The sequence below is a fragment of the Triticum urartu genome, chromosome 2A (assembly GCF_056163025.1).
Source record: "Triticum urartu cultivar PI428250 chromosome 2A, HENAU_Tu73, whole genome shotgun sequence".
Classification (NCBI taxonomy): Eukaryota; Viridiplantae; Streptophyta; class Magnoliopsida; order Poales; family Poaceae; genus Triticum; species Triticum urartu.
The window spans coordinates 716126383-716141290 of record NC_141874.1 but is presented as its reverse complement, the minus strand read 5'-3'; the positions used below and the strand labels follow the sequence as shown (position 1 = coordinate 716141290).

The 14908-nt window shown below is 47.7% G+C and overlaps 1 protein-coding gene across 2 annotated transcripts; it reads right to left on the bottom strand.

The window, feature by feature from the left end:
- Window positions 1-5047: 5047 nt before the first annotated feature.
- LOC125539985 (G-type lectin S-receptor-like serine/threonine-protein kinase At2g19130) lies at window positions 5048-8298 on the bottom strand. Of its 2 annotated transcripts, XM_087545088.1 has the most exons (2): window positions 7991-8298; window positions 5048-7899 (listed from the first exon to the last, which is right to left on the bottom strand). In XM_087545088.1, exons 1-2 carry the CDS (start codon window positions 8281-8283, stop codon window positions 5649-5651), a joined length of 2544 nt encoding a protein of 847 aa, XP_087401214.1. In that variant the 5' UTR covers window positions 8284-8298; the 3' UTR covers window positions 5048-5648. The 2 variants fall into 2 exon arrangements, with proteins under 2 accessions (XP_087401214.1, XP_048559499.1); XM_048703542.2 differs by having other exon boundaries at window positions 5048-8224.
- Between the last annotated feature and the right edge of the window lie 6610 nt (window positions 8299-14908).

Sequence of the window (14908 nt, the reverse complement as noted above, 5' to 3'; positions counted from 1 at the left end):
GAGCACATAATCAGTATCTGTATAGTTAGAATGCACATCGTCAACACCAACACACACAAAAACAACAGCGGTAGCAAAGTCATGTAAGGCTAAAATTATGCGTAGGCAATAAAAAAAGAAAATAATCCTAGAGCGATCAGATTCGTGACCGGCAAACTATAACAATCATCATATCTGCACCAACCATATCGTGACACCACACGGACAACATTTTTTTCCAACAACAACGCCTTTAAGAAGGGAGCGATGCTCAAACACTGTCATCATCAGATCCAACCACCCATGGTAGAATCTAGGTTTTGACCCTAAGGAATCAGTCCAAACATTATCCGAGCAATACCTTCAACAAGATAACACCGTAAAACCATCGCCATTCCCAGATATAACCAACTTGGATCAGGCCTAGGCTTTCAACATGTAGCTCGAGACCGGATGCTTGACTAGCAGCAACGTTGAAGTCACTTATGTGTTGTCACCACCACTTTTTCGTTGAGCCAGCAACTGCATGCGATGCGACCGTCGTCGCTGCACAACCATCCCTCTACATCAAGTATCGTCCATAGCCTGCATCTCACAGTCAAAGTTAACCACTAGATCTGTAGAGAGGAACCCTAATAAAGATTGCAGTGGCCATCGCAATCCGCAGCAAGACCGTCGTCATAGACTGGAGTGGTCACCACAATGACCAACACCGACGGTGGAGCACACCATCTCCACTGCTGACTACCACCTCGTCGGAGAGAGCCTTGCCTAGACCCGTCTTACTAAGGGCCGACATGGTCGAAACAGGAGCACAGAAAGACAAATCACCATCACAAATGGGCGCCCGCGCGAAGCGCATCGCCACACTTCAGGAGCACACAACCATCAAATTGGCACCGCATCTCCGACCGCAACACTCTGTCCGCCCCGAGCACTCCCGACCACTCATCAAGCATGCCACGCTATCGCGTCGCATCCACACCACCGCGGCCACATCGTCACTCCAGAAGTAAGGAATCGCAGCGACAGACGGGGAAGAGTAGAGAGGAGCAACTGACCCCACACATCTCCGTTGTGTAGCCGATAGCCCGAAGGGCCCGGCTGGCTCGCAGCAATGCCTAGCCATCGTGGCGGTGCTTAGAGAAGGCCGCCAACCAACACATCCAAGTGTGGTTGGGCGCCAGCTACCACCTCCACGGACCTAGGATGCCCAGCAGACCCACGCGTGAACGCCAAGCAACCAGCAGGCGGATCAAGCCGCAGATCCTATGAAGCGGCCAGAAGGGCCCCGCCACAACCTTCCTCAGAGCCGGCATGGCTTCATCGGCCACTCCTCCGGTGGCGACGAGATGGGGAGGCGGGGGAGGGGGGAGGAAAGAGAGCGGCGACGCTCGATCTAAGTCTCCCCGTGACGCCCGGCAAGGCGACACGGGGGAGTATCCTTTGGAGGGTTAGTTTTGTTTCTACAAGAGCTTAACAAACTAGATCATATATGGGCATGTTTCAATGGTTTAGTGCTACAATTGAATTTATAATTAGCGTAGAGTTAGGTGTTTGAGTCAGACACATGTATATCGAACCTAACATGTAAAGTAGCATCTGTAGTCAAAATAAAATATAGGAAACCAGTACGCAAAAACAACGAATTACGAGAGGGATGGTCTCATCATGACGAGTGGTTAGAGATGTTGTCCGAGGCCTTTACGAGTTTTGTCGTCAGATGTATTTTATCGATTAATACATGGAAATGAGTACATGTGGTCATAATTCCCTGCAAATGTATGCATCCACATCAAACCTCGTCAACTAATCTCCATGATGTGTTCCATGTCCACGTTAATCGACATGCACCTGTAATTCATGTGGTATCAAAGTCAAACCCAGGTGCCCAAACATCCAATCTCGGATGACTGATGTGTTAGGGCATCCACAGTGTGTTGATGCCATGCCAAATCTGTGATGCGGTCAGAACTTTGGCATCGATGTCAAATAGCCCATTTGTTCACAATGTATCTGGTCCCATATGATGTACAGTAGGCCCCACTGTAGAATAGAATGTGATAGAAAATTGCCACATGCATGCCCACCCCACATTGCTTGCACCAGTTTGCTGAGATTGATATAGTATTTTATTACCTTGAGAAGTTTGGCATCGTAGCCCCAAGAAGCATCAGTTCTCCTTTATTTGGCTATGGCACTAGTCCTCACAACGTGTACAGGTGCTGTCAAAAGCCAAAAACCAATTTGGCAATGCTATTTGGCATACATTGTGGATGCCCTTAGAAGAGAGATTGTTATGGGACAAGAATGCATAGCACGACTTAGCAAGGGTGGCCCGTCGTATGAAACGAGAACTTTCGGAGTGTTGAAGAGTTCTTATACTTTGTTTGCCTATGATAATAGGCAAATTTTAACATGGTCCCTCTTACCTCCTTTTTTTTACATGTGAGGTAAGAAAGTAAGAGTCAATCAAGCCATTCATTGATGAGATCAACGGCTAATAACCATTGGTACTTTGTGAATGGGCTTGGACAGGCAGAGAAGTTGCTGTAGCACGTCTGTCTATTGGGACAATCAAGCTGGACACTACGCTTAGCCGACCCGGATCTAGTTTCTCTGTAAACTAATATAGACCTTTTAGATCACTAAAGTACTCCCTCTAAAAGCAAATATACGACCAATTAGATCACTAAAACACATAACAATGTAGGAAGAACATGAAAATATAAGGCCGGCATTCAACCAATGCTGCCAAAAGATTGCAAGAACACGCTTACATAGGTATGGCCGAAATTACAAAATAATCTGACCAGTCAAGTACCATGAAAATTCAACACAAAAGTAATCCCTCTGTCTCAAAAGGTAAGACCCTTTTTTGACATTATGATACTGTCAAAAAACCGTCTTTAAGAATAAGACAGAGGGAGTAATAGTATATATCAAGGTGGACAATGCAATTGTGTTTCTATCTCTGCCTCAAGAACGACGACTTTCCTTAGCAGCCTCCTCCGCCCCCGCCGTCACCTCCCCCGCCGCCACCACCACCACCGTCACCTCCGCCCCCACCGTCCCCATATCCGCCGCCGTCATCCCCTCCTCCGCCGCCGTCGCCTCCGCCTCCGCGACGACGTCTGCGCTTCTTATCCGCGGGACGCTTCTTGTGGCCGGCGCAGCCAAACACGGCGATGGCCACGATGGCAAGCGCAGCCACAAAGCCCAAAGCTAGACCCACAACATTGCTGGGCGCGTAGTGCGCCGAGCCAGCAGCGAGACCCAGCGCCCGCACCATCGTAGCTGCTCGATCGAGCTTCTTGATTGATTGATCATCTGTCAGCTTCTTGTATTTATAGGCTTGTGGGCTGTGTGTGGTGCAAGCAGAGAAATGTCAGCCGACGACTCGTTCAGTTGCTCTGTTCTTCAGTCCTACGTAACCGGGGAAGTCTTCGAGCGTCGCTGTACGTGCCACGTTGATTGGAGTAGTTTAGTGGCTATTTTATTAGGGGAGGTTGAATATGCAGCTGCTGGAAAAGTCTTGGACGCGTGAAGGAGTTGTCAGTTCAGACTTCAGACTTCAGAGCTTGCACGTCACCTTGGATTCGAACTGACCAATTAGTAGCCAGTAGTTTTTTTTTTTGAAACGGAGGCACCTCATATATTAAATAAGGAGGAGAGAGAGTTTGTTACAACACACACCCAAGTTACGGCATGACAATTATTCTCGTAATAAAAAAGACCCTAGTTTCTTTGCCCCAGCTTTGATCCAAAGGTTTGCCTCGTCTTCAATGATGCTGAGCAAGATTTGCGGAGGTACGCTCTTTTGCCTGACACTCTTACGTTGCGCTCATTTCAGATGACCCATGACACTAGCATGGTAATCGATGCCTTTGCTTTTCGTAACAATGTCCTGGCCGTCCAATATCTTTACTTCTGATGTGAATTGGTGGCGGCGCCTATTCTGCAGCTAGTCAAGTACCTGCATCAAACTTGCAAGTGGTGATGGTGGTTAAATCTACATATATAATGTAAAAAACAAAGCAACTTAGTCAGGAACCAAACTGGCAAGCTTTTCCCCCTATAGTATTTCCAAGTTTAGAACAAAAGGAAATATAGCATAGCACCCAGAAAGTACAGTAGGATGCATCTTCAACATTGACAGAATACGAAAAATGGCAAAATACATAAATTTGAACATACCAGGCGATTATACAGCTTATGCGCAGTCTCTTGACTAGGTGCAGTCTGAAAACAACTATTTAATCTGTACTCCCTCCGTAAAGAATAGTGATCTAGACGCTCTTATATTTCTTAACAGAGGGGGTACCTCGCATCTTGCCTAAGCAAGCTAATAATAGTAACCTTCATCCTCTGTTATGCTCCTTATTTCCCTTGACTGTTCGTGGCTTCGTGCTGAAGCTGAATGGTGCTTTGGTTTGCAGTGGAGATGTTCAGCTAGGTTCAAGTGTAGTTAGGTTCATGCAGAGGATGTGTACCCTAGGCTCTTGCAGAGGTGATTCTTTTCATTGACAGTAACAACTATTTAGTCTGCACTGTTTTTATTGAGGATGAGTTGCTGCAGCCTTTTGTCTCGGAAATTTAGTATGAGCGTGTAAGCACAGTGCAATGCAGTACCTTGAGAAGCTTGTGCTTCATGCTTCGTTCCAGATGCCTATGCCTCCCATGGTAAACATGACCTAACACAGTACATAAATTCATCAGAACATATGCAAGCAATAGAAAGGGAAAAAAAATGCCGCGGTCAGAAGAGAAACAGTTGTTTTTTGCTGGTTGCAATCTTTACCAGATTTGCAAATTTTAGGATGCTTATTAAAACCCAAGGTGTTGTCTTCACAGTAGGAGGATGCTTCTTCGCTGCTTTGTCAGCGTGGACTGAATGTCACTGTCAGCCAGAGCACTTCTGTGCTCTTCCTAGCAGGGTTATGAATGTCACTGTCATCTTTATACAACACCTTCTCGTCTACTCTGGTTGTTTTCTTCTACGGGTTCTATGTAATAACCTCATGATTAGCAAAGTTACTTTGGAGCAAAAACAATCTCTAGAACGAAATAACAGTGGCAATGCATTCCGTTCCTTGTTTATGTAACATGCTGAATCTGAAACAAGAGCTGTATCATCACTACAATCTCCAAGAAACTTAAAAGGAAACCATATCCTCAAAAGAAGAAGGCCATAACAGAAAGTTCAACACACATCGAGTGAATTTATATGGGGACATAATCAACATATTACATACTGTGATATCAGCTTTGGCCGTCTTCAACCTGGATTCATTATATCATGTGTACCCTTTTTTCCTTCACAGCCATGCCAGCATTGAAGCCTGCCGCACATTTCATCGAGCAAGTGTGGGGCCAGGCTGCCGGTGCCATGTCAGAAGGTCACATCCTGGAGTGAGCATGAGGCACGCCCAGGCTATGTGTGCTCTCGATGAAGAACCAGTAGTGGCATACATATAAATCGACAGCTTCCTTCGATGTAAGGATTTAAGGATATATATTGAACTGTCCAATCAACAAAACAAACACATATTGGTAGTTCTGCCATACTTTGCTACAATGCTTGCCTTTATTTCTTCCACTCGACATTACTACAACTTTAAAATTTGCTGAAATTAACAAAGATTATTAGCATCGACTGTGAGTTATAATTACACTGAATATGCAGCACCAGGTTGCGCCGTTATAGCTGCAAGCAGTCTTGGCATCGGGGGCACATCAATTTCCTGCAGACCCTCGAGAACCCGGACCACTTCACCCATCGTCGGCCGATCAAACTCATTATCTTGAATGCACCAACATGCAACTTTGCAAACCCTTTCAGCCTCTTCCAAATTGAAGTCACCATGCAACCGTGGATCCACCAAACTCTTCACATCTCCCCCATGAAGCTTGTTGATGGCTTGCACAGGGAAATATTCAGCGTGGTAACTGGTGCTGCTGCTACTGTTGTGTGTTTCAGGTGAATTCCTGCTTCCGGATATGATCTCCATCAGTACCATGCCGAAGCCGTAAACATCAATTTTTGGTGTAATAGCAACTCCGGTAAGCCACTCTGGAGCAAGATAACCTTTGGTTCCTCTGAATGTGGTCAGAATTCGGCTAAAATCCCTTCCAACAAACGCTGCCAATCCAAAGTCTGCAACTTTGGGAGCAAAGGATGCGTCCACAAGTATGTTTTCTGGCTTAACATCACAGTGTATGATGCATTCGCGGCAACTCTGATGCAAGTAGGACAACCCTCTGGCAACTCCTAGGGTTATCTGATATCTGGTGTTCCAGTTTAGGACAGCAGCATCAGCATTATTGCTCTTCTTAAATAGATGACTATCAAGAGACCCATTGAACATGTGCTCGTACACAAGTAATCTGTGATGACCTTCGCAGCAGAAACCAATCAATTTGACTAGGTTGATATGTTGGATCAGTCCAATTGAGCTCACCTCAGCTCTGAATTGCTTCTCCCCTTGATTGGCACCATCAAGCTTTTTCACCGCTACCGTAGTCTTTGAGTCACTTAATACTCCCTTGTATACAGAACCAAAACCACCTCCTCCCAGCTTTTCTGAGAAGTTTTTAGTGGCACGAACTAAGTCGGTGTATCTGAAGGCTATGATCCCAGCAGAACTACCTTCATTGCTGTACAAAGGCAAACCACACCACTTGAATCTGTTCCTCCAAATCAGTAACAACACCATGAGCATTAGTAACCCAAAACCAATAATGCTTGCAGCGGTAACAGCTCCAACGTTTGGTTTTCTTTTGTTCTTCATCAAACTTGGCGGCAAATCTTTGGCGGCAAGGCGGAGGTATAGAACATCTTCAGAAGTATTATCAATGCCATCGTTCCGATTTACACTAAGCAATTCCCCATGCCAGACAGAGCATCTGCTGTTGCTATAGGCATAAGCAGTGCAGGAGCAGGAACTGAGACAAGCTTCTTCACATTTGCTCTGTGTGGTAACAACGTCTATGCTTTGTGGGTTGTAGGGTAACGTAACATGAGCAATGGGGTTGAATATATCTGTTGAACTTGTCATGTTTTTGTTGTTACTGCTAGTGTTGCAGTGTAACGGTGTATTTCTGATGCACCCTCCTGTTCGATCATTAAACATCCAATCCCGCGGTGACTTCTGAGAGAAGCTCCCCATACAGTCACAGAATGGTTGTGCAGTGCCGTTGCATACTGTGAAAGCTCCACAGGTAGCGGCCGGAGTGCAGGCATCGGCGGGCTGGGCATATATGGTTTGCCAAGACTGGCTGGCTTGCGACCAAACATTCAGCTTTATCTGACCAGAGATGTCAAGTGAGACAAATGTGGAAGATGATTCATTTGGTGAGGTGTACATGTAGTACTCCTCTTGGTCGTTGTCAACATATGCTGGGTTAATCAAACCTTTGGTCCGTGGATCCATATCCAGAATGGACTTGAGTATTGGTATAAGCTTCAATGATGATGTTTTGGAGGATGCCCAATGCCAATACACTACAGAGGGGTTTAGGCGTTTGAGGACAACCGCCCCGCTGATGTCTAGTTCAACGCTGTACGAGCCGAGACCCGGATCAATGAGGCTCTTCTTTGAGACGCCCTTACGATTCAAACCAGTGATCTTGTTTCGGCCAACCTTGGCACCAGGAAGCACAATATCTGTTGGGTGATCGAAGCTCTGCCACAACGGTAGGTCCGATGATGATGGGCTCTCTGTGACTGTAAGGGCAAGGTTTCCACTGTTCAAGAGAACAGCAGCACTAGCAGTGGTGTTTATGCTCCTGGCCTGTGTCCTATTATTGACAATGCGAGTGGACCAAACTACGGAATCATTGTTTACAATGACAAGATTGCCATCGCTTGATATCTGGAGCTGTGTTTGGTTAAGGCTGGTGCCGGTGATGGGCTGATCCCTATTGGCAACCCACACAACAGTAAAAACTGGTAACTTGTTGAACCATATGCCAAGGTACCAGCTGGAGCCGGAGGTGTTCTGGGACTTACTGATGGTGCCTGCTGCTGGCTGGAAGAAGCCGAGTGCGAACTTGCCGTTCCCCGAGACGAGCTTGCTGCCGCCGACGGCGAGTGACTGGCCCGCCGTGAGGGTATCGCTTGCAGCTGCAGAGGAGGAGCACCAATGAGGAACGTGCAAGAGGAGAAGCCCGAGTGATAATATCCAGAGGAGAGACATGGAGAAGAGTGTGGATGTGCTCTGCTCTGCTATTCGGAGGAAGAAGCCGATGCATATATAGAATGGAAGAGGACCAGTAGTGTGATGTGAACAAGCAGATTGGCATGTTCAGCTGACTGACGGGGGTAGTCAAGATTGCTGACTAGGAAAGCACTAGCTATGCATCCACTTGGGCTGCCACTTGAGCTGGGTGCACACTTGCTTGGTGGTACCTGTACGCATAATATAAGGCAGCATTGCCAAAAACCATGTGGAATTCCAGTGAAGCTTCGACGAAGTGGCTGCATGGAGCCGCCCATGGACGACCATGGTCATGGTCAAGTCAATTATGAGGCTTCCACCAAGCTTCAGTGCGCAGGTACCATTCCATTCGAAGATGACCCTCATACCATGCTGCTTGTCGAATGCCAGCCAAAAAGCAATGGCCTGAATGATCATGTTATTAGCCTAAACAAGAAAGAACACCTCACTTAGTTGAGAGCTAAATTCGAATATAATCTATTTTTTTAAAATATTCTTTTTACTAACCAAGAACAGACAAATGTGTGTGTCAATGAACCTATTACAGATGAGAATTCAACGGATATCTTTTTTTTTCGAGAATACGCCAATAGCGTACCTTAACTTTATAGAAGGAAGAAAGTATAATTACAAGAACCTAGTGTGGGTGCGAACACCAACCGAGGTACACCAACACCTTACACCACTGGAGCAAATCGAAGACTCACTCTCTCACAAAAGGGTCTAAACCTCCTACTCCGAAATCTGCATCCCTCGAAGTCTTCACCTCGTCGAGGGCCATGTCTATTAGTTGCGCGGCCGATCTTTGTTGCGATTGTTTGTTGAAGACTCTCGCATTCCGCTGCTTCCAAATCAGCCAAGAAGTACTGGTAACGAAGGAATCAAATCCTCTTCTCACCTTACCAGAGAAGTGTCTCCTTTGCCCGAGCCACCAGTCTTGCAATGTGCCCACGTCCGGGGGGAGGCTAATGTTGATATGCAGCCTTCCCGCACATCCCTGCCACACTTCCCGCGCATATACGCATTGCCCAAAGATGTGGTCAACATTATCTTCTTCCTGCAAGCAAAGGTAGCACGGAGATGGCTCATCCTGCAGTCCATGACGCGCCCTTCTGTCAGAAGTCCATAGCCGGTGCTTGGTGGCCAACCATGCAAAGATCTTGCACTTCAGCGGTGCCCAACTCCTCCAAATGCAGCAGTCAGTGGGTGAGCGCTCAAGCCCCATGCATAATCTCTCATAGACGGATCTAGCCGTGTATTTTCCAGAGGGGTCCGCCGGCCAATGGAACTCGTCGCGCGCGTGCTCATCTCTAGGCACAGATGTGATCGCGAGGCATAGGTTGGCCACCTGCATGTGGGCCATGAACGATAGACCACCTTCCACGTCTTGTGCCCAAGCATTGTCAATTAGGGCCTGCTCCACCGTCCTCGTGTTCCTGGCGCGGTTGCACACCATGGGAGTGATCAAGGGCGCGATCTCGTCAACTTTGAATCCGTGCACCCATCGGTCCTTCCAAAATAGGGTACTCGCCCCATTACCCACGGTGATCTTGACCAGGCAGTCGAAGATCGATTGAACCTCTTTATCCTTAGGCATCCTAATCCCTTGCCACGGCCTCTTCGGATCAGTTCGCCACAGCCATTCCCATCTGACTCTGAGCGCGAGGGCCTGCAGATGGAGGTTTTTGATGCCCAACCCTCCATAGCAGGTCGGCCTGCAAATCGTGTCCCACGCAACCAAACATTGCCCGCCATTGATCTTCTCCTTCCCCGCCCAAAAAAAGGCCCGGATGCATTTGTCGATCTCCTCCAACACCCATCCGGGGGCGTTGAGAAGCAAAAGCTGATGGATCGGCCTTGCCGAGATCACGGACTTAGAGAGAATCAACCTGCCCGATCTCTGAATAAGTCCTCGCTGCCATGCCGGGACTATCTTCCTGACCTGGTCTAACATAGGCTGCCAATCCACTCTCTTCATCTTCCTAATTGCCAGAGAGATCCCCAAATAGCGGCAAGGGAAACTGCCCATAGCACAATGCATCAGGTCAGCAACTCTCCGCTTATCTTGCTCATCCCCGCAGATGATAATGGCCTCAGACTTGCCGAAGTTGATGCGCAATCCCGAGGCTTTGCCAAAGGCCGCAAGCATCTCACGTACCGCGAGCAGGTCCTGCGTGGACGGCCTTATGAAGAGCGCGACGTCGTCGGCGTAGATGGAAAGCCTCTGAACCGGCGAGATGCCTCTGAATGAGCTGATCACCCCGTTCTCCGTGGCCTTGCGAAGTAGGCATGTGAGGGCGTCCATTGCTATGACGAAGAGCAGAGGAGAGGAAGGATCCCCTTGCCTTAGCCCCTTGGCATGGTAGACTGTGCGACCTGGCACACCGTTGACAATGATTCTCGTCGATGCCGTGGATAGCAAGGCCGTCACCCGGGACATCCAGGCTAGGCCAAATCCTTTGGCTCTTAGGATCTCGAAAAGGAAGGCCCAAGAGAGCGAGTCGAAGGCCCGTGATATATCCAGCTTCAGAAAGAGCACGCTTTGCTTCTGAGCATGTATCTTCCTAGCCACCAGCCTCACGAGGAGGAAATTGTCGTGTATACTTCTACCATTGATGAACGCGGATTGATTTGCAGCCACCATTTCATGCATTCTTCCACGGGCCCGGTTGGCCAAGACCTTAGAGAATAATTTGGAGAAGCTATGCAGGATACTGATCGGTCTGTAGTCGCCCACCTCCGCCGCATCAGCCCTCTTGGGGATAAGCATGTGTGCCTTGTTTAGCTTAGCGAAGCCTCTCAAGTCGCCGACGTAGAGCTTCAGCAAGGCTGCCATTATGTCCCCTTTGATTATGGGCCATGCTTTATGGTAGAAGGTACCAATAAAGCCGTCCGGCCCCGGCGCACGATCAGGGGGGATCTCTTTGATGACATTCCACACCTCCTCTTCCGTGAAGATTAGGTCAAGATCAGCGAGGTCGACCTGCTCCACCTCGAGAGCATTCGTATCAAGGGTGAACTCTCTTTGCGTAGCCATGCCAAGCAACCCATCGAAGGCCTCCGCAAAAACCTCTTCCTTCCTTTGTTGGTCCGTGGCAATTTCATCCCGATACCTAATGCTTGGGATGAAGTTCTTCGTTCTCCTACCATTGGCGATAGCTTGAAACAACTTGGTGTTGGTGTCTCCCTCTCTCAGCCACCTGATCCTTGATCTCTGCCTATCTATCATCCTCTCCAATGAAGCGAGTCCAAGCAGGGAGAGCTTAAGCGTTCTGTGGAGCCAGAGCTCTAAGGAAGATAGCGATCTCCCTTCCTGTACTTGATCAAATCTGAAGATCACCCAATTTGCCACGGCAATGAGCACCTTGATCTTACCAATCTTCTTTTGGCCCCAAGACTGTAGGTAGTTGCTAGCGTTCCTATATAGCTGATTCAGCCTCTTAAATGGATCCACGATATCCTCATCACAGACCCAAGCCTCCCGAACCGCTTGTTCAAAGCCATCCAGCTTCGTCCAAAACACTTCAAAGCGGAATCTTCTTTTGGGGGCAGACAGCGCACTTGTGGACAGATGCAATGGCGCGTGATCTGATATGTTTGAAGATAGAGCTTGGAGGAGGTGGTCCGGATGCGCCAGCTCCCATTCAATGGACACCAGTACCCTATCAATCTTCGTGAAAGTCGGCGCGTCTCTCTCATTCGTCCATGTGAACCTATGCCCATGCATATAAATCTCCTTGAGCTCGTGGTCATCCACGAAGCTTCTGAATCTAGCCATCATGCTCCTATTCAGATTAGTATTGCTTTTCTCACAAGCGCAGAGGATCATGTTGAAATCCCCTAACAGCATCCAAGGCCCCGGGCAGAGCGTTCTTCTGTTATAAAGCTCGAGCAGGAACTGGTTTTTGAGCTCGTCACCTTGTGGTCCATAGACCACCGATATCCACCATGTTGCCCCGTCCTTAAGGTGGATCATGCCGGTCAGGAAATTAGTATCGAAGGAGAGGCGATCCATCACTAGGACCGTGCTGTCCCATGCAATCAAAATGCCACCGCGCGTGTCGACCGCAGGTAAGTACGCGAAGCTGTCAAAGGACGGACCCAAACATTCCATAACTAAAAAGATGTCTACAACATCGAGTTTCGTCTCCTGGAGACATACCAACACTAGTAGAAAAAGGGTCAAACGTGAAGCACATTAGTGCCGGTTTGAATTAGAGCCGGCACTAATGTGTACATTAGTGCCGGTTCGTGGCGGCGATCAATAGTACCGGTTCGTGGCGAACCTTTAGTACCGGTTCATGCCACGAACCGGTACTAAAGAGGCTGTGTCAGCCTGCGGTCAGGCTGTGGCCCCACCATCACCATTTAGTGCCGGTTCGTACCACGAACCGGTACTAATGAGGTTATGGCAAGCTGTTTTTAGTCCCACCTCGCAAGAGAGAGGCAGTATGAGCGGTTTATAAGCCGTGAGTGCACAGACAATGACGAAGAGTTGCAATGCTCACCTACATGTTGATTAGCTTCAAGCCTTGCGGAATAGCATAGATTGCACTGAGCTATGTGCAGTGCAGTCTACACTATTCCGAATGGCTTGAAGCAAATTAACCAGCATTGCACCTCTTTTTTATTTTTAATAACTTATTTAAACTCCGGACTTCTTTTGTGTTCAGTATGCAGCATTTAAAGCGACGTCATCAATTTCCAACATGTTCTGACATCATTTGTTGTTTTTCGGTCATTTACCTAATTGTTTAGAGAGCTAAATGACTGTGAAATTGAAAATCACTACAAAATGAATCCTGAAAATGTTGAAACTTGGCATGGTATCATCATATCACCCGCATAGCATGCGCGAAAGAGTAGAGAGGGTCACGGCAAAAACTGGACGCACTTCGTGTACAAACTGGACAAACTCTTTCCGAGTATCAGGGTTTCGGACGAGAACTCATCTGTTACATGGCCACTTCAATGTTTTTTAAACTTATTTGAACTCCGGACTTCTTTTGTGTTCAGTATGCATCATTTAAAGCGACGTCATCAATTTCCAACATGTTCTGACATCATTTGTTGTTTTTCGGTCATTTACCTAATTGTTTAGAGAGCTAAATGACCGTGAAATTGAAAATCACTATAAAATGAATCCTGAAAATGTTGAAACTTGGCATGGTATCATCATATCACCCGCATAGCATGCGCGAAAGAGTAGAGAGGGTCACGGCAAAAACTGGACGCACTTCGTGTACAAACTGGACATACTCTTTCCGAGTATCAGGGTTTCGGACGAGAACTCATCTGTTACATGGCCACTTCAATGTTTTTTAAACTTATTTGAACTCCGGACTTTTTTTGTGTTCAGTATCCAGCATTTAAAGCGACGTCATCAATTTCCAACATGTTCTGACATCATTTGTTATTTTTCGGTCATTTACCTAATTGTTTAGAGAGCTAAATGACCGTGAAATTGAAAATCACTACAAAATGAATTCTAAAAATGTTGAAACTTGGCATGGTATCATCATATCACCCGCATAGCATGCGCGAAAGAGTAGAGAGGGTCACGGCAAAAACTGGACGCACTTCATGTACAAACTGGACATACTCTTTCCGAGTATCAGGGTTTCGGACGAGAACTCATCTGTTACATGGCCACTTCAATGTTTTTTAAACTTATTTGAACTCCGGACTTCTTTTGTGTTCAGTATCCAGCATTTAAAGCGATGTCATCAATTTCCAACATGTTCTGACATCATTTGTTGTTTTTTGGTCATTTACCTAATTGTTCAGTATGCAGCATTCAATTTCCAGAAGAAAATAAATAGAAGAAAATAAATAATGCTGAAAATAAAAAAACTATACAAAAAAATTACTCAAAAATAAATAGAAGAAAATAAATAATGCAGAAAAGAAAAACTATATAAAAACTACTCAAAATAAATAGAAGAAAATAAGTAATGCAGAAAAGAAAAAACTATATAAAAAATTTGTTGGCGCACTGCCCAGTGGGCCTGCCAGACCTAGGGTGTGCAAATGCAGGCCCAGAAGGGCCAGCAGACTCATAGGGCAGCGCGCCCTAATTAATTAGGCCCAGAAGCCTGGTATATAAAGGAGTTCGAAGAGGTAGCCGCGGCTGGGTTTATAAACCAGTGCGGCTGCCCTTCGCCGGGCGAGGTGGGACTAAACTTTGGGGTGGCAGCACAAGGCCTTTAGTACCGGTTGGTGGCTCCAAGACCACCCTTTAGTACCGGTTGGAATCACCAACCGGTACTAAAGGCCTGCTCTTCCCGCCTCTTTGCCTGGCCAAAGTAGGCCTTTAGTACCGGTTGGTGGCTCCAACCGGTACTAAAGGCTCACCCTATATATACAGCACTTACGAAATTTCAGTTACATCTCCCCACTTCTTTCGTCAACCTCTCGCGCGCCGCTCCCGTTGTCGCCGCCCGTCGCCCGTCGTCGTCGTCGTCCCCGCCGCCGCCCCGAACGCCGCGCGCCGCCGTCCATCGTCGTCCCGCGCCGCGGTCCCGTCGTCGTCCCGCGCCGCCGTTCGTACGTATCTCGCTCTCTCCTCGCGCGTACCCGGCCGCCGCGCCACGCGCCGTCCGTCCCCGCCGCCGCCCCGAACGCCGGCGCCCCGCCCCGTACGCCGGCGCCCCCGCTCGTACGTACGGGGCGGCGGCGTACGGGGCCGCACACACACACACGCACACACA

Excerpts from the sequence above, each read along its gene's own strand:
- LOC125539985 (XM_087545088.1), bottom strand. The coding sequence starts at position 8,283 with ATGCCAATCTGCTTGTTCACATCACACTACTGGTCCTCTTCCATTCTA. Across the intron at positions 7,900-7,990 it reads GCCAGCAGCAGGCACCATCA|GGATCAGCCCATCACCGGCA; the intron begins GTAAGTCCCAGA and ends GGTTGCCAATAG.